Source organism: Anastrepha ludens, chromosome X, assembly GCF_028408465.1.
Source record: "Anastrepha ludens isolate Willacy chromosome X, idAnaLude1.1, whole genome shotgun sequence".
NCBI classification, from domain to species: domain Eukaryota; kingdom Metazoa; phylum Arthropoda; class Insecta; order Diptera; family Tephritidae; genus Anastrepha; species Anastrepha ludens.
Window position 1 is genome coordinate 60,273,165 of NC_071503.1, and position 23,703 is coordinate 60,296,867.

At 41.4% G+C, this 23,703-nt stretch overlaps 1 protein-coding gene across 1 annotated transcript; it reads left to right on the plus strand.

The window, feature by feature from the left end:
- The first annotated feature begins 2,650 nt into the window (after positions 1 to 2,650).
- Positions 2,651 to 4,275, plus strand: LOC128870120 (putative nuclease HARBI1). The gene is made up of 4 exons (XM_054112725.1): positions 2,651 to 2,810; positions 2,871 to 3,276; positions 3,337 to 3,563; positions 4,115 to 4,275. The coding sequence occupies exons 1-4, from the start codon at positions 2,780 to 2,782 to the stop codon at positions 4,273 to 4,275; spliced, it is 825 nt and encodes a 274-aa protein (XP_053968700.1). The 5' UTR covers positions 2,651 to 2,779.
- The last annotated feature ends 19,428 nt before the right edge of the window (positions 4,276 to 23,703 follow it).

Consider the following 23,703-nt stretch of genomic DNA (forward strand, 5'->3'; position numbering starts at 1 on the left):
GCCGTAAAGGAGGTTGGTTTGACTATCAGGTAATTTCAGCCGAATAGCCTCTTTCACGCGGTGTAGCTCAGCAATGAGGAACTTCTTGTTGGCCGTGGCATTCTTTTCCACCACTTTCCAATGACTTTCTTTATATTTTTCGTTGAACAAAAGCGCTCGTTACAAAAGCAGGGCGAATCGGAATATGACCAAAGCATCAAATATGTAACGTTTGTGCGTACATACCGTATGCTCGCTCAGCTTGGACGATGACAAATCGACACGACTTTTGCTTTTTGACTCTTGAATTTTTGAACGCGAAATTTTCAAAATTTGTAGAAGTTAGTAGGCGGAGGTTTTGAATGTGTAGAATTCGGATGTTAGAACGCTCGGTGTAGAAATGGAGCGTTAGAACAGAGGATGTTGAACATACTCATAATTTTCAGATATGTAGATTTTACATTATTTTTATTTAGTATTAGCCATAGATGGGCACACTGCATTGTATATTTACTGCATTACAAATAGCGAACTAAATTTCATTATTAGTAAAATTTTACTGACTACTGAAAAAAAAAAATTGCAGTAAAAATATTTTTTTACTAATCATTGAATAAAAGTTTGAGTAAAATATTTTGTTTTACTGATTACTAGAAAAAATTGCAGTAATAATATTTTTCACTGATTACAGGGAAAAAATTGTAGTAAAAATACTGGGGCAATCTCAGGCTCATGGGCCATTATGATGCCGATGGGGAGCTTGTCTCTATCTCTCCTAAAACCGGTGTGTGCTTTTCAAATATTTTAGAATATACCTCATTTCTGTAGAACTGAGATCTTCCAATTCATCAAAAATTGTCTACCTAGAATAGTAAGCCTACGTCTGGATAGAGCAGAACAATGGCTCAGTCGAACCTTCCGTCTGTTGATTATCTCTTCCTCCTCTTCATCTAACCAACTACTACAGAAGTCATATGTTTGCACACTCATCCTTTGGGCGTATCTACCTATTAGGCATTGTCCCATTATGACTGAAATCAGTTTGTTAAGACTATGCTTATTTTGGCTTAGCAGAGATTCTGTGCGTTTAGCATTTAGAGTCGGCCACATTTGTCGGTCGATTCTGCAGGTGGTTTCATTACTCCATCTTTCGTTCATTGCTCTTACGATTTCTTCCAGGATAAGTAGCTTACATGCTTGTAAGGGTATCCCTATGTCATTGTCTATGCATTATTATTTATTATTATTATTATTTATTGTTCGGCTTTTACATTTCATTTTTAATCATTAACATTAGAACGTACGACAGTGACACTAGGTCGTTTGTCGGAAGAAAAAAGAAAAAAAACAAATCATTGTCTATGTACTCATCCGTCAATTTGGTGCCGAGTCCCGCTACTTCATCGGCTCTGCAATTACCCTCAATGTCGCGATGACCAGGAACCCATGTTACCTTTAGGTGAAATGACTCGGTCACCTTGTGCGGTGTTTCATGGCTACCTTGGAGGTTATGGACGGTTTTGTGAGGGATTCTATCGCCCCCTGGCTATCAGTGAAAATGCAGATATCATTTCAAGATATCGCATCACGTTGTACCGAAACGGAAAACTGAAGGAGATCCCCAGATAAAAATGCCGATCATGTAATTTGATCTACATTTACTTTTTTCAGCAAATAGTTACTGGTAGTTACAAATCCATACCCAACCACTAGATTCAATGAAATATTTATGAAAATTTATTATATATATGTTATTCGCTATTATATTACGTTTCCACCAAAAGCAAACACCGTGTTTGCTGGAGTTGTGTTTGGGAGAACTGTCAACTGTTTCCACCAGAAGTTTGGGAGAAATTGTGTTTGAACTGTCTTTTGTTGACATTGTGAAATAAAAATTATAAAAATTGATAAAATTATAAAATGGTGCATAAAATTCAATTTGTTATGTTGATTTTATCATTTTATTTTAAAATAATTGATAGTGAGTTGGTCACATATTATTTAAAAAAAAGGTTAAGGGAAAACAAAATAATTTTAAGCGTTGCTGCCAATTTAATGCGTTCGCAAAGTGTATGGTCTTTGGTATGGTAAACAGATTTATGATACATTAAAAAAAAAAATAAATAATTGGCGTGTACACTTCTGTTAGGTGTTTGGCCGAGCTCCTCCTCCTATTTGTGGTGTGCGTCTTGATGTTGTTCCACAAATGGAGGGACCTACAGTTTCAAGCCGACTCCGAACGGCAGATATTTTTATGAGGAGCTTTTTCATGGCAGAAATACACTCGGAGGTTTGCCATTGCCTGCCGAAGGGCGACCGCTATTAGAAAAATGTTTTTATTAATTTTGCCTTCACCGAGATTCGAACCAACGACCTCTCTGTGAATTCCGAATGGTAATCACGCACCAACCCATTCGGCTACGGCGGCCGTACATGTATATTTTAGGAACATTCCAGTACCTTTTGGGAAGTAGACTGCCAGAGTAATGGGGACAAGTTTTTCAAAGATAATTTCCGAATGGAAAGATCCTGCTTTGAAAAATTGTGCAGCAAACTTGAAAAAATAGCCAAAAGAAAAACGAACTATCGAAACCCGATTTCACTAAAAAAGCGCGTGGCAATTGCTCTGTATGCACTAGGATCTTCAGGTGAATACAGATCAATTGGACATTTGTTTGGAGTAGGCAAAGCAACTGTTTGCAAAATACTCATCGAGTTTTGCAATGAAGTTGGGACATCTTTGGCTCCAATATATTTGAAAAATTTTCCAATTGAGAATGGAGTCGCAGATTTTAATGCAATGGGCTATCCACAATGTATTGGAGCAATAGGTAGGTTTATAAGTAATGCGATAAAAATAACGTTTAATCAAAAGCATCTTTATTATACAGATGGATGTCATATTGAAATTCATCCAAGAAAGGAAGAAGCCATTGATTACTACAACTACAAAGGGTGGTATTCCGTAGTACTATTGGCTTTGGTAGACGCAAAATATAGATTTGTTTATATACATTGCGGCAGTCCTGGAAGATGCAACGACTCCGGAATTTTTGAAAAATCATCGCTAAAGCGCGAGTTGCAAAGTTGTGCACTTCTTGATGAATTGAGCTTGCTGTATGGATCCACAAAAATACCAGTCCATATTATAGGGGACTCTGCTTTTCGTCTCTCTCAGCATTTAATGAAGCCATATCCGCATAGTGTGACCAATACACCCGAACAAAAAAAATTCAACTATAGATTGTCTAAGTGCCGGCGTGTTGTGGAAAATGCTTTTGGCCATTTAAAAGCCCGGTAAATACAACTTAGAGATTCTAATATTTTTAAAAATTGGTAATACAGGTTCTATTTTAGATTTAGGAGAATTGGAAAAGGCGTGGATAACCACATCAAAAATGTAAACACAGTTATTTCATGTGCATGTGTTTTACATAATTTTTTGATTGCTGAGAAGGATTTAATTTTGGAAAATTGGCTAGTGGAAATGCATCGCGATTCCAGGCGCAATATTCAATACGGCACCAATGCAGTTGACCGATCTGAAGGAGAATCGATAAGAAATGCGTTAAAGGAATATTTCAGTGAGTAATATAACTTTTTTCATCTAGATTCTCCCGTATGTTTTATTAAATTAACCATAATTTATTGGTTAAAAAGGGTATTTGGTTTAAACAATTTTATCTTCAAACCAAATATTTATTTAAATATTTCGACCTACAAAAGCCACAAAGAGTCCAATTGATTGAATTTGAAAAACAACTTTTCACCAGAACAATAAAATTTCTAATACATAATTTTATAAAATAACATTTTATTCATTTTTGAAAAAAGATAGTAGTAGGCACATAGTGCAACTTTAAAAGGCACAATTCATTAAAACTTAAATATCATTTCACATATTAATTTTTAAGCACTTTCACAAACAATGTTTCAAAGGATTTATAATTATAAGTTTTAGTTAATTAATTTCTCTCCAAGAAACTAACCACACTTTTTGTCAATAACTCAATAGCAGCAACCTTTTTTTTCTCGATTTCAATTAACTCAGCAGTTAATTTATTGTTTTCCGTCATACAAGATTTAATAGTTTCGTTTAATTCACTTACTTTCGCATTTTTTGTTTTTGCTGCAGGTGCGGAAGCTTCGTTCAGTGCTGGAGACGATGGTGGCGAAAATGAAAACGAAGCAGACGGAGCAGCTGAAAATGAGGAGCATGAAGGTGATATCGGCGAATTTGATGGAGCTGGCGAAGCAACCGAATCAGGCATGCCTACATATATAAATAGAAATTAACATTATACAATTAGATGTAAATACAAATAAAATTACATATATAAATAAAAGAAACACCTGTTATACTATCCGCAACGAGTTGATTCAGTATTCCTGAGGAAAGATTGTAGACTTATTTGGCCAGCTTAAGAACTAAAACGCCAACTCCAAATCAAGAACTTTAATTTTATATTTTGCGCGCACCACTTACGCTTACCACAAGAAAAATATTAAACGTCAATCAAATGTCATATTGACAAATTGCAATCATTGTTGCCATGTTTCGATAAGAATGCAATAATAAATGAGGAAAATGAGCAACATTGCCACCACTTAATAATTAAATTAGATGCAAACCCAACAAAACACGCTTTGAAAAGTGGGTTTAGGTATGGAGTTGTGTTTTAATTGTATGGGATTTGACAGGTGTTTTGTTTGGTGTTTGCGTTAAGAACACGATAGCGGCAGAGAACCCAAACTCCGGCTGCGGTGGAAACGTAATATTAGCTTTTATTTAAACAGGCACAAAAGCAAACGCAAACACAATTTGCATTTTTTCATTTTAATAGCCTAATGTTTATTTAGACAACTTGTCGTTCAGCCGAGTTAGTGGAACCACACTGCATGCTAACATATATTTATTTAAATGTACGCATAGAACAGCTATCAAGTGTAGAAATTTTACCAGTATTTTCATTTCCGAAATCACAGAATGTTTTTTGAGGTGTTTGAGATTTTTGAGGCCTTTCCCTACTTCACCACATAATTGTTGAACATTTTTTTGACTTAATCTTCTGTTTGCATTGTTGTTGTTTCTAAACTACTTACTTAGGTCCTGCAGCACTTGGTCTATCCAACAATGATGTGGTCTTCTTCTTTCTATTCCTTTTTGGGGTACCGTTTCGTAGGTTCGCCTTGCTGGAGGGTCTTCGTTCATACGAGTGATTTATTTTGTTTGGATTGTACGGCAGTTACAGTTATGAGGTGATGATTTCGTTATATCCTACACAAAATACAAAGAGCCACAACTCAAGTTTTTCAATCTTGGTTTTCCGTGTATTAATTCATAGTTTATATCTAATATATCGCAGTCATAAAAATTTGTTTTAAGATAATACTTCAAACAAGGTGGACTTTATTTAGTGATAATCTGAATCCATTCATAATACAAAATATAATTTCACATAATTTCTATTTCAGCCGTTGCTGAATATTTTCGGTCCCAAGTTCTGACTCGTTTTTATTTAGTGTGCCATATGTTCCTTTTATTTTTTTGAGGAAAAGAAGATAACACAAAACTAAAAATATTTATTGAGTACATAAATGATTTAATTTCCCTTATGAGAGTGCATTACATTTTAACTACCAATAAACAATAAATATTTACTGATAAGATTAATCAAATTATATTATCAATACTTTTACGGCCGCCGTAGCCGAATGGGTTGGTGCGTGAGTACCATTCGGAATTCAGAGAGAGAACGTTGGTTCGAATCTCGGTGAAACCAAAATTAATAAAAACCTTTTTCTAATTGCGGTCGCCCCTCGGCAGGCAATGGCAAACCTCCGAGTGTATTTCTGCCATGAAAAAGCTCCTCATAAAAATATCTGCCGTTCGGAGTCAACTTGAATCTGTAGATCCCTCCATTTGTGGAACAACATCAAGACGCACACCACAAATAGGAGAAGGAGCTCGGCCAAACACCCAAAAAGGGTATACGCCCCAATTATATATATATGTATATACTTTTACTGAAATTTCTTTCAGTAATCTGTAAAATTATTTGTACTGCGTTTTTCTCCAATAAACATTAAACAAATATTTTTACTGCAATTCGTTCCAGTAATCAAAAAAAATATTTGCAGTAAAATTTTTTTCAGTAATCAGTAAAAGTTTATTGGTAAAGCAAACTAAATTGCAATATCAGTAAAAAATTATATTTACTGCTCCTGAAATGCGGCCATCTATGATTCACATTCATTCATTCAGCCTTTCACACAATACGCGCGCTAGAACCTTATAGGCGATATTGTGAAGACTAATCCAGCGGTAATTTGGCACAGATTGCAGGATCGCCCTTGTTATGGATTGGGCAGGGCACACTTAAATTCCAATCGGCAGGCATGCTTTCATCCGACCTTATTTTGCATAGAAGTTGATGCATGTACCTTACCAGCTCCTCAATGTTGCTCCATTGCTCGTGCATGTTGGTTTCTTGGACAGTACTCTCTGAGAGCAGGAGTGAGAGTCGAGTGGCAAATCTTCTGGCTGTCTGTTGTGATTGCAGCTTTTCGATGTCGAACATTCTTTGTGTAGTTATATGTACGCTTTTCGGTGCACAGATCCGTGTGCGTAGTTTGGCAGCAACAAGGTAATGATCCGAGTCGATGTTGGGTCCTCGGATCGTACGTACATCTAAAACACTGGAAGCGTGTCTTCCATCTATCACAACATGATCGATCTGGTTTCGCGTGCTCCGATCAAGAGACAGCCACGTTGCTTGGTGTATTTTCTTGTGCTGGAATCTGGTGCTGAAGACTACCATGTTTCGGGCCCCGGCGAAGTCGATCAGCCTCTGTCCGTTACCGGATGTTTCGTTGTGCTGGCTGAATTTTTCGACTGTACGACCAAAAATTCCTTCCTTGCCCACCCTGGCGTTGAAGTCGCCAAGCCCGATTTTTATGTCGTGGCGGGGGCAGCGCTCATAGGAACGTTCCAAGCGCTCATAGAAGAAATCTTTGGTCGCATCGTCCTTCTCTTCCGTCGGGGCGTGGGTGCAAATTAGCGATATGTTAAAGAAACGGGCTTGGATGCGGATTGTTGCGAGATGCTCGTCCACCCTAGTGAACGACAGTACTTGACGACGAAGTCTTTCTCCCACAACAAATCCGACACCGAATTTGCACTCCTTTACATGGCAGCTGTAGTAGACGTGGCAAGGTCCTATGGTTTTCTTTCCTTGCCCCGTCCATCGCATCTCTTGGATGGCAGTGATGTCAGCCTTTACTCTCACGAGGACATCAACCAGCCGGGCAGAGGCACTTTCCCCATTAAGGGACTGGACATTCCAGGTGCATGCCCTCAAATCATAGTCCTTAGTTCGTTTGCAGGGGTTGCCATCAGTGTTGGAAGCTCTCTTCCGAGGCTTTGTGTATGTTTTCATTGGGGGCGATTTTTAAGTGGCGGGTCCCAAACCCAGCGCACAACTAGCTATCCTTGAATGTTTCACCTTCTCACTTTTGCTCACTCCCGAACGGATGTTCGGAAGCTACCCAGAGGATACTTGGGCTAATCCCGGGAGTTGTGAGCTGCTTGAACCATATGCAGAAAAATCGTCCTGGCCACTCCCAAGTGAATGGCGATCAGTAACTTTCCCCACTTGCCTGGACTTCTACATATGGAACCATCCAAACATTTTGAGTTAATAGCCTTAAAATAAAGTTAGTGATACGTTTCCCTCATCCCAAAGTTGTTTTTTATAAGCTGGCCTTGATATCACTCCATGATATATTGCCTCCAATTGACCACACAACGCTCAGTGCCGCTCCTTGTATTTTATTTAATGGGGTATTCTCAAATATTAATAAGAATATTTTGATTTCTCTTATAGACGAAGACAAGTCATATTCTTTTGTTCCCCTGAACTCTTTTACCTTTGATGCCTCCTTCATCAAGTCAGTCATCAAGGTTGCCTCCATATTTTAAGTGTATATATTTTTTTCTTTATATTTCACTTTATATGGTTTATTTGGTTTATATTTATTTATTAGGTTCAATGGTCGTATTTGACCAGTATTTTGATATTTGAAATTTTACCGAACGCTTAAATGTGTACCGACTGCGCCACACAAATAATTATGTGTGTTCGAAACAATCCAAAAGTTGAGTTTTGTTATTTTAAGCTAAATATAATAACAATCAAAACTTTAATTTTGTTTATTTAAACTTTATTAATAATCAAAAACCTCAATTTTGTTATTTTTAACTTTAATTTCATAAATAACCGAACTTCGTCCAGTTGATTCCAAGCTTATTCTAGAATTAATTAAAAATTTGTTTTCCAGTTGGCAACTGATCGATATTCGCCACTCTTCTTATCTATAAATTCTACTCAAAAGATTAAATACAAAAAGAGAATCAATATTTATCCCACCACAAGAGCAACGACGGTCAAAACAAGAGTTGTACAACCGTATTTGCCTATTTAAGTCTACGGGAAAGAGAGTTTGTGGCGAAGACGTAAGTCCCGCAGATTTGTTGACCTTCAACTTCATAACTGCATCCTTGATCCCAGCTAGACTGGTGCAGGATGTTGTTATTTTAATGCTGGTTATTGAGCTGCCCATTTCAAAGCTTGTTAGATTCGATTTCTTTTGCATGACCACCGCGTGCACGTTTTACGAAGTCCAATCGTTGAACCCAATTTTCGACCACTCTTTTGCATAAATCGGCCGAAATTCCAGCAATTTCGCGTTCAATATTGGCTCTGAGCTCACAAATCGTCGCCGGCTTGTTACTGTAGACCAATGACTTCACATAACCCCAAAGAAAATAGTCTAGAGGCGTCAAATCACACCAGCGCGGCGGCCATTCGACCGGTCCATTTCTGGAAATAATGCGCTCATCGAACTTACTCTTCAGCAAATCAATTGTAGCGTGTGCTGTGTGGCTTGTGGCCCCGTCCTGTTGAAACCACATGTCGTCTAAGTCCATACCATTCAATTGCGGCCAAAAATAATCGTTTATCATGTCGCGGTATCGATTTCCATTCACAGTAAAGTGGCGATCGTTCTCGTCAACGAAAAAATATGGGCCAATTACGCCGCCGGCATGTAAACCGTACCAAACAGTGATTTTTTCGGGATGCAACGGTGCCACATGAATCACGTGTGGATTGCTTTCTGCCCAGTAACGCATATTTTGCTTGTTGACAAAGCCATTGAGCCAAAAGTGAGCTTCATCACTGAAGATGATTTTTTGGAAAATTTATAAATTTTCATAAAAAATGTGTACGATTTGCAATCGTTGCTCAAGTTTGTAGCGTTCCCTGATGAAATATATACTAATGAAATTTACAAATGACAAGCGAAAAATAAAAAATATTGCCTCGTTCGCCCTCCCTATCGGAAAGAAGTTGAAGCGCACCTATTGAAAAACGCTGTACTACACTGCTGGATGGTTCGGCGGCCAACTATGCGGTACAGATGTCTCATAATGTTTGCTTCTGCTGCCGCCTCGATATCACCAACAGGATCTTCAATGAACTTTGATTTATTTACTTGCTTCGCCGCCTCTCTGTAGGCTGACCGAAGGTAACCAACGCTCATAAGTTGCCTTTTGAGTTCATTTCTTCACTGAATAATTCTCCAAGTAAAATCAGAGGTCCATGGTTTGATATCGATGGCTTTTACTGTGTGAATTTTCTCTTAAGCGATTTGCCTGAGCGTGGCATTTGTAGATTCCCAATGTCTGGTTAGTGAGCAGCTTCTCGCGAAAGGTGCTAGTCATTTTTTTCTGGTCGCAGGGTAGCGTAGCAGCTGGACGTTGAATCGCATATGTCTGGTTTTCTTCTTGCTTTTCAGCTTAATCTTGACGTCGCCAGTAGTAAGCTCGTGGTAACTGTCACGTCTGGCACACATCAATTAGTCTGCTGTCGTTGTTGTTGTGTGTTCCACAGTCATGTACGCCTATGATTTGCTTTAGACCAGAGTTGTTGTTGCCTATTTGCGCATTGAAGTCGCCCATGTGGAAAGTTAATTACGAGTAGAACTCGTCTCTGGCAGGATAGTCAGTGTCCTCTGTCGGCGCTAAGCATGGGATGCTAACGTACCGATGAGCGTTACTGCAGAAGCGAGCTAGAATTATGCGATCTGAGATTGGCTTCCGAGAGTGCAAGGTGTTACACATTTTCCTGGAAATTACTAAGCTTTCACAGCTATAATTTTTTTCGCAGTTCATTATTGTTTTGGTTTCTATCTCATTTGGCTTACGCCAAATATGTCGATGTTGTAGGTCGCCTTCTGTACTTCATGGGGAGATAATTCCCTGAGAGTTCTGTTCGTGTCCAGGTTCGTGTGATTAATCACATAGATTATTGCCAGGGTAGGTGATTAGCCTTCCGCTACCAGCCCGCCGCTTCCTCTTCTTGGCGCATTGTGTAACTGTCTGCTTTTGCTCGTTTTTGCAGTCACAATGGAAGTAATGCGCTGGCTATTGTGCGAAAGTGAGATTGAATAGCATCATTTTCTTGGGATTGGGGAGTGAGTTGAAAGATGTTGCGTGGTAGGATTTTGTTTTTAAACAAGGAAAATTTGGAAGCATCAGAGCATTCAGCATTACATAAAAGCAACAGTTCCTATAGGCAACAACATATATCTTTAGTAAAAGCTGCATTTTGAGGCGTAGAATTGCTGTTACTAATGCAATTCTAAAGAACAAAACAAACACAATCCCGCGTTAAGTTTCCGCCAAAACAACATCAATCCCAGTTAGCGCAGGAGTTTGACAGCGATCTTTTAAACGGAATTCGAGTGATAATAGGTCATTAAGTAAATCATAATTGTTGAGGACATGAATCACAACATTAGACTTAAATACTCAGTACAACACTCACCACATTAATATGCTAAGCTGCAAGTTACATTCCTAACTGCCAGCGAAAGGGCAATTATTCGCTATCCATCCGCGTATATGTACGATCATTTTTTTCCGTAATTCTGCCTCAAATGTATTAATTTGAGATGCTGGACTGCTTAATGTTGTCATTTGTTCGCTCATGTGCACACTTCAAAATTTCAAAAGAAATGAGCTGGACTAATGTTGCGCACACTCACCGACGTAAACGCAGTCCTCTGTCAGCTGTTACGATCAAATTAATGAGAGCCTTATGTAAATGAAAAATTACTTCCCTTCCGTATCGTAGATTTTATCGTAGGATTTTGGGAAACCCCGTCGAATCCTGTCAGCTGATTGCTCTCTCACCACACAGTGTTGCCAAACAGTACATATCGAAATCATTTACAAAACAAACTTGGAAAAATTTTAATTTTTGTTAAAATAACTTAAAAACAATGTTGAATAATGTTAATTATAGATAAATGAGCTATTTGCATTTGTTGGTTTTTGGCTTTGGCTTATTAAAATATAAAAATTGTAATTGATAACGCGGATGTGTGTAAAAGTATGTAAGCAAACATATCAATGGCAACATTGTGTAGATACAACCAAACACAAACACACACAAATCGATGTATTGGGTAAATATGTAACTAAAAGAACGTAGTTTTACTCTACCGCTGAGAAAATTCCGATAGTCGAAAAACGGAAGCTAACTTATGAAAATATCGAGCGAGAGTGACAAAAATGGAAGAAGCGTTTTGACAAAAAACATTCACTCACATCGAGAACGAGTCAACCGCTACTGGTGAGTCGTGAAAATTAGAGCCGAAGAATCGTGGTCGGTATCGGTATCTAATGAAATATGTTCCGGGAGTTCCTATAAAATCGCGTAATTTTTCTTCTGTTTACGAATCTAGCAAACTTACAACCTGGTGTTTCATCTGTCGTGAATTCGATGATGACTACTCAAGTAGTACCGATTCTGAAGATAACGGAATCGGGGACGATTCCATATCAGGAAGGGCCGACTGTCAGCGAGCTGGTAGCCCTGCAATTAGATAGTGTTATGAGCAATGTGGCATCGGCATACCTGAAATGCAGCGTCGGTCGATAAAGATATCTCCTGAAAAATCGAGGGGAGTCGGACAGAACGTTAACGGAGACGGTCGCAAGCACAGGATATATATATTATATATATATACTTGTATATACGAGTACATATTAGGTTTTTAATTTTAAATTAACTTTGTTCTAAATAATCATAATAAAAAATACCATTAATTTGTGTAAATACATATACGCACTGTAAGTACAAACGAATTAATTAAATTATGTACAGCTTGTCTAATAGAAGCGTGGCCGCCATGACTTACACACTATTGGAACAATTCGATTTGACCAATATATTCAATAAAATCTATAGTCATCATCATTAGCTACAATGGCTTCACATCTTCAAGCCATACTTTGTGTTAATTTCTGTGCAAATTGTGCAAAATCGGTAACCTGCGACTCCAAATCTGCCGGATTTGCTTTAATAATTGTCGTCCATATTGTAACTATAACCGAACCTTTTTAAATGGGGTTAGCATCAGGCGAATGTGCAAGCAAATCCAACATATCAATACCATTTTGCTGTTTCCATTCTACGCAACTTCCGCTCGATGCTTGGGATCGTCGACTTCTTCCAAAATTCAGGCTTGGATATTTCTTCCAAACATCTTCACAGCTGACTGTAATAAGGTTTTTGGGTAAATTTTATTCATCAAACGCTCAAATCCCTTTTCGTAGATGCAGCCCCAAGCATGAACCCTAACTGGATCTTAATAGTTCGTTGAAGTTGTGGTGTTCTGAATTTACCTTAACCTACACAACTATTTTTTCGGTTCCGCCTGCGATCCACTAACTATCTCAGTGTCTCTCTTGGTTGCTGCCTTATGCGTCGATTCCGACGCATTACCTCCACTAAAGACTGCAGCCCTCGGACTGCCCACCTGGGCAAAAATTAGCGAGGAAACGATTTCGCTCCTCCTGTCCTGCGAGAGGTGGTTTTGGTATTCCGCTCCGGATTTTCGGCTACCAGCTCAAGTTTGTTTTGTTTGTTGTGTTGTTGTTGTGTTTTCGTTAAAGTTAATGTTGTATTAAGTGGGTCCCCACTCGAAGCCGCTATCCAAAACCCGTAGGTTGTAGTCGTCCTTTAAGGGTCCCATGGTTGTCTGTATCATGGCAGGGAGGCTATCCAAGGGTTAATACATGTCCTGGTTGCTCATGCATTCAGAGCCAGATCGGACGCAATGACGGGAGTCATCACAACCGCACCTACTCCGCCTACCCAATGGTGACGGGTTTGGAACGTACTCCGAGGCCTGCCAAGATTTTAGTGAAACGGGGACAGTCACGGCATTAGCGCACCAGCCATTTCTGCTGAGTTTCACCTCAACATACTCAGATGGCAGAATGCCGCGACTACCAGCATAGGGGTCAAAGGTAAAAAAAAGAATGTTATAGAAGAGAAATAGTCCGAATTCGAGTGCAGGGGGTCGTCACCGTTTAGGTTTCCAAAGAAAAAGGGGCCAGAGACAACAATGACTTTTCGGGTGTACAGGGCGAAAAGAAAAAGTAAGCAGGGGTAGAAGTGGGCAAAAAAGGGAAAGGTGTGGATTTTGCTAAAAGTGTGTGTCTTATTGGACTAGAACATGCTAAGTCCGTAAATTCCCAACCGTAAGTTGTTGTTTCATAGCTTTTATATTTTCGATAAAATTAAGTCTAAGAAGAATATTACATATTTTTTAAGCATTCCAACAATACCAAATACATCTATATTTGGGACAACAAAGTTTTTCATGTTTGCCCGCTCAGAAAGCACTAAGCGACGCAGTGAAGTAAGTGTCGGGTCGATTTGTTTTGGGCGGACAAGTGCCCCGTTTAACGTATATACATACAAGTATGTAGTGCGTTGGAGAATAAATTCGTAGAGTTTTTACCGAAGCCTTTTATCTAAACCAAAAAACAATAACTATATCAATAAGTTAATCAATTGTAAATTCACCGTTGCTGTTTACAACCTTTTCCCTCCTCTCGACTAATTTGTTGATGCCGATTCACCAAAATCACGTCGTCTGATGTCAAAAACGTCATTGAGCAGTCTTCAAGGACTTGTTTTTTATCTTTAATATGATTTGACAGCGAGCGGAAAAGATGGTAATCGGTAGGTGCAAGGTCCGGAGAATACGGCGTATACTGAAGGACCTCTCATTCGAGCTCTTATAGTGCGGCCTTGACGACTTGTGCAACATGGTGCCTGGCGTTGCCGTAAAGGAGGTTGGTTTGACTATCAGGTAATTTCAGCCGAATAGCCTCTTTCACGCGGTGTAGCTCAGCAATGAGGAACTTCTTGTTGGCCGTGGCATTCTTTTCGACCACTTTCCAATGACTTTCTTTATATTTTTCGTTGAACAAAAGCGCTCGTTACAAAAGCAGGGCGAATCGGAATATGACCAAAGCATCAAATATGTAACGTTTGTGCGTACATACCGTATGCTCGCTCAGCTTGGACGATGACAAATCGACACGACTTTTGCTTTTTGACTCTTGAATTTTTGAACGCGAAATTTTCAAAATTTGTAGAAGTTAGTAGGCGGAGGTTTTGAATGTGTAGAATTCGGATGTTAATAGGACTATGAATAAGTTCGTGCGGTTTTACAACAGATGGCGTAACTTGATTATTATTCCATCGATCCACATTTCCAAACATTCATTGGAGAGCTACTGTCGTAAGGCACAAACGTCAGTATAAGTTTTTTATTTGAAGCGTAAACAACAATATTTTTACCACACTTGAAAATGTCGAATTTCGTGCCAAATAATGTGTTTTTGCGGGGAATTCTTCTTCATTATTTTAATATGAAGAAAAAAGCAGCCGAAAGTCATCGTATCTTGGTGGAAGTTTATGGTGAGCATGCTCTATCTGAGCGAACGTGCCAGAAGTGGTTTGCACGCTTTAAAAGTGATGATTTTGGCTTGGAAGACGAAGAACGCGAGGGTGCGCCGCCAAAGTTCATGGATACCGAATTGGAGGAATTGCTCGATCAAGATCCGGCTCAAACGCAAGAAGAGGTTGCAAAAACTTTGGGAGTTGATCAATCAACCATTTCCAAACGTTTAAAAGCCATGGGAATGATCCGAAAGGTAGGCCATTGGGTGCCGTATGAATTGAAGCCAAGAGACGTTGAACGCCGTTTTATGGCATGCGAACAACTGCTTCAACGGCACAAAAGAAAGGGTTTTTTGCATCGAATTGTGACTGGCGATGAAAAGTGGGTCCATTACGACAATCCAAAACGTCGGGCAACGTATGGATACCCTGGCCATGCTTCAACATCGACGTCGGCGCAGAATATTCATGGCCTGAAGGTTATGCTGTGTATCTGGTGGGACCAGCTGGGTGTTGTGTATTATGAGCTACTGAAACCGAATGAAACGATTACGGGGGATGTCTACCGACGACAATTGATGCGTTTGAGCCGAGCACTGCGAGAAAAACGGCCGCAATACGCCGATAGACACGACAAAGTTATTTTGCAACATGACAATGCTCGGCCACATGTTGCACAAGTGGTCAAAACATACTTAGAAACGCTCAAATGGGATGTCCTACCCCACCCGCCGTATAGTCCAGACCTTGCGCCATCCGATTACTATCTCTTCCGATCGATGCAACATGGCCTGGCTGACCAGCACTTCCGTAATTACGATGAAGTCAAAAAATGGATCGATTCGTGGATTGCGGCAAAACCGACCGAATTTTTCACAAAGGGAATCCGTGAATTGCCAGAAAGATGGGAAAAAGTAGTAGTAAGCGATGGACAATATTTTGAATATTAAATTTGTAACCATTTTACGTCAATAAAGTTTCAAATTTCGAAAAAAACCGCACGAACTTATTCATAGTCCTATTAGAACGCTCGGTGTAGAAATGGAGCGTTAGAACACAGGATGTTGAACATACTCATAATTTTCAGATATGTAGATTTTACATTATTTTTATTTAGTATTAGCCATAGATGGGGGGGGTTAGATGGGAAAGTGATGCGTACAATATAGCCACTCCTCTGCAATTGGCAACCTCTACCCACTGTCCAGGACCTGATGCCCTGGACTTGGTACTCCCTGTTTTCGCTAACGAGGCTCTGTCGACCGGTGACAAGGCGGTATAACCTTGTCAGCACTTTAAGCTAAGGTGTCGAGGTACCCGTGCCGAGAGCTGCATGGCTGGTAGTGTCTAAATAACCAGTCTTTAACGGTCCCCTCCGACGCCCAGGCTATGTCGGTTGTATTAAGTGCCTTACCACGGCATGCCGGCTCTGCCGTGGCGGACCACCCCTTCCGTGCCTACTCGTGGGACCAAAAAGCTAATGGATTCTAAAACAAACAAAAAAACAAAAGAAGAAGTAAAGGAGTTAACGGAGAGTGTGCTGGGCACTCTCTCCGAGGACGATCTTCAGGCTTCCAGCCAGGAAACGATCGTCGAGCCATGTTCGAGCGGTGCAAAACACAGCACCCCGCTTCTAAGACCAAGCCATCTCCAGTCGGCTACCAAGACGACCTCTGGTGAGGTAATCAAGGTGGCCTCTGGAAAGGTCTCCTTGGGGGTCTCTGGTAAGGCCGCCAAGGTGACCCCTGGCAATGATGCCCCGGTGACCACTGCGAACGTCACCAAAAAGAAAAAGAACAAGAAGTCGTCCGGTACTCTACTCAAAGCGCGCTACCTGAGGACGAAATTCATTCTGGCAAAGATTGCCAAGAATGAACAAGCCGGTAAAGCGCACGAGCGGGACGCTGAGGACCGTGTGAAGTACGAGGCCGCGATCAGAGAGTACGAGGCCGCGTCCGCAGCAAAATTAAACCAGCCACAACAACAACCACAACAACAGCCAAAACCGGCACGGAGCTCTGCTAACGCAACCGCTCACAGGATGTGAGTGGACGTGTGGCCAAAAGGAGCAAATACTCCTCAACCCAGGGGGCTGGGGGCCCTTCAACCAGTGCGGCAGGCGCGGCCTCGAGGGCGGCTTACAGTGAGGTGGCCAGAGATCATCTCCAAGTTGCCCTCGTGGACGCAAAAACCAATAGTGGAAGAGCGGTTTTACCCCTTTGGGATGCCATTGAGGGACGGCTATCGGGCATGGTCGTCAGACACCTCATGGATAAAAAAGGGCCAGCTCCGCTCTTTGACTCGGGCGAAATCTGTCGAGGCTGTAGGGTGATAAAATGTGCCAATCAGTACTCGAAGGAGTTTCTGGAGAAGAGCCTTGCTACGGTTAGCAACGCCTGGGAAGGGCTTTCGCTAAAGCTCATCCCTGCCTCAGAAATTCCCAGGCGACCACGAGCCAGAATCTGGTTGCCGAAAATGGAGTTGGACAGTTCGGAAATTGTCCCGTGTCTCAAGCTACAGAATCCTGAGGTTCCTATGGATGACTGGTCTGCCATCAAAGTAGAAGAACCTCAGCAGCATAGCTCAGCCATATTACTGCTGATCAACAACGAGTCGCTGGAGGCACTCGAAAAACAGCAGTTTAAACTTCGCTTTGGCCTCAGGTTGGCCAAAGTGAAGGTCTACCCCGCCTCTGTCGCCCTGGACGACGACTTGGAGAAATTGGGGGATGACACCAAGAAGCTGCTCGACGATCTACGGCTGTCTGGGACGGACGCAGACTCTGAACTGGGGGAGCAGTCGTAAAAGGTAAGTAACACTTTTGAACAGGTTGTTAAAAGTATTACAAATTAACCTTCGTCATTCCAAACTAGCCACAGATAACCTACGAGTCACCCTCCGGGAGGAGGACATCGATGTCTGCCTGATTCAGGAGCCATGGATCTGGCAGCAAAAAATCATGGGACTGAGGGACAGATCCTATGACCTTTTTTATGTCCAAACTGATGGTAAGCCAAGGGCCTGTATCCTAGTAAGGAACACAATTAATGCCTTTTTGCTGTCTAATTTCAGTTCACCAGATGTGACTGCGGTCAGGGTGGAACCATCCAGTGGCAGTTGCTTCTGCTTGGTGTCTGCCTACATGGCCCATGACAGATCGGCGCCTCCTGAGGAGTTGCAACACCTAGTGGATACTCTCCAGCCCAAGAAGGAGAACATCCTGATCGGATGCGATGCTAATGCCAGACACAACATTTGGGGCAGCAGCGAGATCAATGAACGGGGTGAGTCTCTGTTTGATTTTATACTAAGCCGTAATTTACTTATCTGGAACAAGGGCAACTCCCCAACTTTTGTCTTCCCGGCATCGGGAACATCAAGTGGTTGGGAGGAAGTTCTTGATATCTCTCTTTCTACAAACTCATCTGCTGTTAGGGTTGAAAATTGGACGGTCTCCCAGAGGAACTCGTTTTCGGACCACAGGTTGATCCTCTACGAAATCGATTTCGTTCGGGAGACCTTGCTACCCCGTAGGAACCCTAAACGAACAGACTGGTCTCTTTTCCACAGGGTTTTCTGCAAGAAGCTGAATAGGAGTAGGTTCTTGACTTCCACTAAGGAACAACTGGACACGCAAGTTAGACACCTAGAAGGGTCCTATCAGACTGCCTTCAAAGTGGCCTGTCCAGTATCCTTTAGCAAGAAAGACTTTCCTCCCTGGTGGAGCAAGACGCTGACCGACTTGAAAGAGAAGGTTAGGAGAGTCTTCAACAAATGTTACCAAATAAGGAACTTTCAAGATTACCGGGAAATTCTGAAAGCTTATAAGAAAGCCATTAGAGATGCGAAGCGCAACTCTTGGAAAGAGTACTGCGAATCCATCGAATCCGTAAGAGACTCGGCCAGACTCAGCAGGATCCTATCCAAGGACCACTCCTGTAAAACTCTTGTCAAAAGAGAGAACGGGGAGTGGGCTGAATCTGCAGGCGAATCCTTAAAAATCCTTATTGATGCCCATTTCCCGGAAAACTCTATTGATCCGGTCTGTAACGAAGACGCGAACCGGCAGGAGGGGTTACCTGTGATGTCCCTGACACCGGTCTTGTCCGTCAACAGAATAAACTGGGCAATCGAGAGTTTTTCCCCTTTCAAATCTCCAGGCATCGATGGTATCATGCCAGTAATGCTTTAGAAGACTAAGACCGTGGTGGTTCCCGTTCTTCAAAAGATCTTCTCGGCGTGTATCTCGCTGAACCACGTTCCTGCTAGCTGGAAGAAAACCAAAGTGGTCTTCATTCCTAAGGCAGGAAGGAGGGGCCACGTCCTGGCCAAGGACTTCAGACCTATAAGTCTTACCTCCTTTATTCTCAAGGTGTTTGAAAGAGTGATCGACTGTCACATCCGAGAGCACTGTGAAACCAGACTTTCTCCAGTCCAACACGCTTACCTGAAAGGGAAATCTACCGAGTCAGCCTTACATGAGGTAGTAGGGACTGTAGAAAAATCTCTGGAGGGGAAACAATTCACTTTGGCGGCCTTTATAGACATAGAGGGCGCCTTTAATAATATTACGGCGGAGTCAATTGTCATGGCTCTAAACAGGCTAGGGGTGGAAAGATCTATCTACCGCTGGATCTCGTCCCTGCTTGGTAGTAGGGAAATAAATGCGGTGGCAGGAGGGGCAAGAATCACCAGATTCGTACATAGGGGCACACCGCAGGGCGGCGTCCTCTCGCCCCTCCTTTGGCTAGTAGCTGTAGATAAAGCCTTAACCTTAAAGCCGATGACTTGGTCCTGATGGTCTCAGGTCCCTTCCCATCAGTAATGGCTGAAATTCTGGAAGGAGCACTGGGTACACTCAGCAGATGGGATGCCCGTTGCGGTCTCAGAGTCAACTCTGACAAAACAGAGTTGATGCTATTCACCAGAAAATACAAGCCTCCACCTTTTAAGCTTCCTAGACTTAACAACCAGTGTCTTACACTTTCATCGGAAGTCAAGTATCTTGGTGTAATACTTGACCCCAAACTCCACTGGAAGCCGCACATAGAAAATCGAGTTAAGAAGGCTAATATAGCCTTCTACGCCTGTAAATCTATGTTCGGCAAAAAATGGGGCCTCAAGCCACGTGTCGTACTTTGGATGTACAACTTAGTGGTTCTGCCAATTTTGACATACGGTTGCCTAGTTTGGTGGTTAGCTCTTCAGAAGGGCTACAACTTCACTAAATTAGAGAGAGTCCAGAGAACTGCATGTGTAGGCATCACTGGTGCCTGTAGGACATGTCCCACCGCTGCGCTCAACGTTATTCTCCACTTAATTCCTGTGGATCTGCAGGTTAAGTCCATTGCTGCTCAGAGCGCTATTAGACTGAAGGAGTTTGGCCTTTGGAGACAACTCCCTGTAAAGCATAGCAGCATCTTGAAGCAGATCTCCCCTTCCTTCTCTGATATTCGCACCGACCTCTCCATCCACAAACTGTGCTTTGAGGGTTGTGCTAGGGCTATCTTTCCGAGCAGGCAAGATTGGAAAGAGGGGAGAGTTATTGCGGATATAGATGCCTCTGTTTTCACTGACGGATCCAAAATGGAGTCTGGAGTAGGGGCAGGGGTCTACTCCAAATCAGCCAGCATTTCGGTATCCTATAAACTGCCGGAGACAAGCAGCGTCTTTCAAGCAGAGGTCTTCGCGATCCTGCAGGCATGCAAAATGCTTCGGGATCGCTGTTGGGAGGGAGGCATTAAAATTTTTTCCGATAGCCAAGCTGCAATCAAGGCACTGTCGTCGCCGTACTGCAGCTCTCTTCTCGTGAACTCCTGCAAGGAGGAACTTAAACGCCTCGAACGTGCTGGAAACATCTCCCTCATCTGGGTTCCTGGGCACAGGAATATAGAGGGAAATGAAATTGCCGATGAGCTTGCCAGGAAGGGGGCTGCTGAACCAAATCCAGATGCCCTCTTCTCAGACATCGGTATCCCCTTGGCCGTCGTTAAAGGGAAACTACACAACTTCTTTCTAAGAAAAGCGCAAGACAGATGGAGGTCTGTCTCATCGTGTGCCATTTCAAAAGCACTATGGCCTCAATATGACATGAACAGAACGCTTAAGGTGATGGGAACTCCCCGCCATTCAATTTCCAAACTCATTGCGGTGATCACTGGCCACTGGGTGATCGGCACTCACGCGGAGAAGCTTGGAATTCCGTACAACCCCCAATGCAGAAGCTGTGGGGATCCTACAGAGAAAGAGACTGTGGAACACTTTCTCTGCAGATGTCCGGCTTTGGCGGCTAGGCGCTTGAGATTCCTCAGCGTCCCCTTTGGGGATGACTTGATGAAATTCTCCAGCCTAGATCCCTTTCCTCTCCTCCGCTACATCAACAGCACTGGATGGCTGTAGACGGGCTTATCTCCTCCCTTAATCCTTTCACAGGTAGTGGTCCACTTTATGGTATCAAAACGGCACGTAAGTGCTACTTGTAGTGTACCTGGGGTACTCTTGCCATCTTACCTACCTACCTACCTACCATAGATGGGCACACTGCATTGTATATTTACTGCATTACAAATAGCGAACTAAATTTCATTATTAGTAAAATTTTACTGACTACTGAAAAAAAAAATTGCAGCAAAAATAAATTTTTACTAATCATTGAATAAAAGTTTGAGTAAAATATTTTGTTTTACTGATTACTAGAATAAATTGCAGTAATAATATTTTTTACTGATTACAGGGAAAAAATTGTAGTAAAAATACTGGGGCAATCTCACGCTCATGGGCCATTATGATGCCGATGGGGAGCTTGTCCCTATCTCTCCTAAAACCGGTGTGTGCTTTTCAAATATTCATCGAAAATTGTCTACCTAGAATAGTAAGCCTACGTCTGGATAGAGCAGAACAATGGCTCAGTCGAACCTTCCGTCTGTTGATTATCTCTTCCTCCTCTTCATCTAACTAACTACTACAGAAGTCATATGTTTGCACACCCATCCTTTGGGCGTATCTACCTATTAGGCACTGTCCCGTTATGACTGAAATCTGTTTGTTAAGACTATGCTTATTTTGGCTTAGCAGAGATTCTGTGCGTTTAGCATTTAGAGTCGGCCACATTTGTCGGTCGATTCTGCAGGTGGTTTCATTACTCCATCTTTCGTTCATTGCTCTTACGATTTCTTCCAGGATAAGTAGCTTACATGCTTGTAAGGGTATCGCTATGTCATTGTCTATGTACTCATCCGTCAATTTGGTGCCGAGTCCCGCTACTTCATCGGCTCTGCAATTACCCTCAATGTCGCGATGACCAGGAACCCATGTTACCTTTAGGTGAAATGACTCGGTCACCTTGTGCGGTGTTTCATGGCTACCTTGGAGATTATGGACGGTTTTGTGAGGGATTCTATCGCCCCCTGGCTATCAGTGAAAATGCAGATATCATTTCAAGATATCGCATCACGTTGTACCGAAACGGAAAACTGAAGGAGATCCCCAGATAAAAATGCCGATCATGTAATTTGATCTACATTTACTTTTTTCAGCAAATAGTTACTGGTAGTTACAAATCCATACCCAACCACTAGATTCAATGAAATATTTATAAAAATTTATTGTATATATGTTATTCGCTATTAGCTTTTATTTAAACAGGCACAAAAGCAAACGCAAACACAATTTGCATTTTTTCATTTTAATAGCCTAATGTTTATTTAGACAACTTGTCGTTCAGCCGAGTTAGTGGAACCACACTGCATGCTAACATATATTTATTTAAATGTACGCATAGAACAGCTATCAAGTGTAGAAATTTTACCAGTATTTTCATTTCCGAAATCACAGAATGTTTTTTGAGGTGTTTGAGATTTTTGAGGCCTTTCCCTACTTCACCACATAATTGTTGAACATTTTTTTGACTTAATCTTCTGTTTGCATTGTTGTTGTTTCTAAACTACTTACTTAGGTCCTGCAGCACTTGCTCTATCCAACAAAGATGTGGTCTTCTTCTTTCTATTCCTTTTTGGGGTACCGTTTCGTAGGTTCGCCTTGCTGGAGCGTCTTCGTTCATACGAGGGATTTATTTGGTTTGGATTGTACGGCAGTTACAGTTATGAGGTGATGATTTCGTTATATCCTACACAAAATACAAAGAGCCACAACTCAAGTTTTTCAATCTTGGTTTTCCGTGTATTAATTCATAGTTTATCACTACATATTATAAAACAAAGTCGCTTTTTCTGTCCCTATGTCCCCTTGAATGCTTAAATCTTTAAAACTACGCAACGGATTTTGATGCGGTTTTTGTTTAAAGATAGATTGATTGAAGAGGAAGGTTTATATCAATATAATGTGAAGAAATATAGAAAGGGGGCGTGGCAATCGGTCAAAATGTGGCAAAAAAACATAAATTTTTTGTTTTCACGGCCATAAATCATAAACGAATCAACCAAATAAAATGAAACTTTCTTGAAGTTTAACTTTGAAATATTTACTTTCGTTCTGCATCAAAAAAAATAATTGATTTATTTGTTATTTAACCAAAATTGTTTAAACAAAAGCAGCTCTTTTTCCAAAAAAAGCTGTTTGTGTGTTTGTTCGCTGTCAAACGAATGAAGCAACAGGCGTTAAGCGATAATCTCACCACACCTCATTAATGTTGAATTACATCGTATGGTGACGTATGTATGTATGTATTTACGAATCGCTCGATTGTGATTCATCCCAACAACAGCGAATGCTTTTATCTGAGAATGTTACTTCATATTGTAAAAGGCCCGACATCCTTTGCTCATCTAAGAACTTTACAAGGTGTTGTTTACAATACTTATCAAGCAGCATGCAAAGCTATGGGGCTCTGGGAAGACGATTCTCACTGGGAAAATACATTATCAGAAGCAGCTGTTTG

Bases quoted from the DNA above. Each gene is read 5' to 3' on its own strand.
- LOC128870120 (XM_054112725.1), top strand. From the start codon at position 2,780: ATGGGCTATCCACAATGTATTGGAGCAATAG. The intron at 3,277-3,336 runs GTAAATACAACT...GTTCTATTTTAG, and splicing joins TTTGGCCATTTAAAAGCCCG to ATTTAGGAGAATTGGAAAAG. The intron at 3,564-4,114 runs GTGAGTAATATA...TTTTTGCTGCAG, and splicing joins TGCGTTAAAGGAATATTTCA to GTGCGGAAGCTTCGTTCAGT.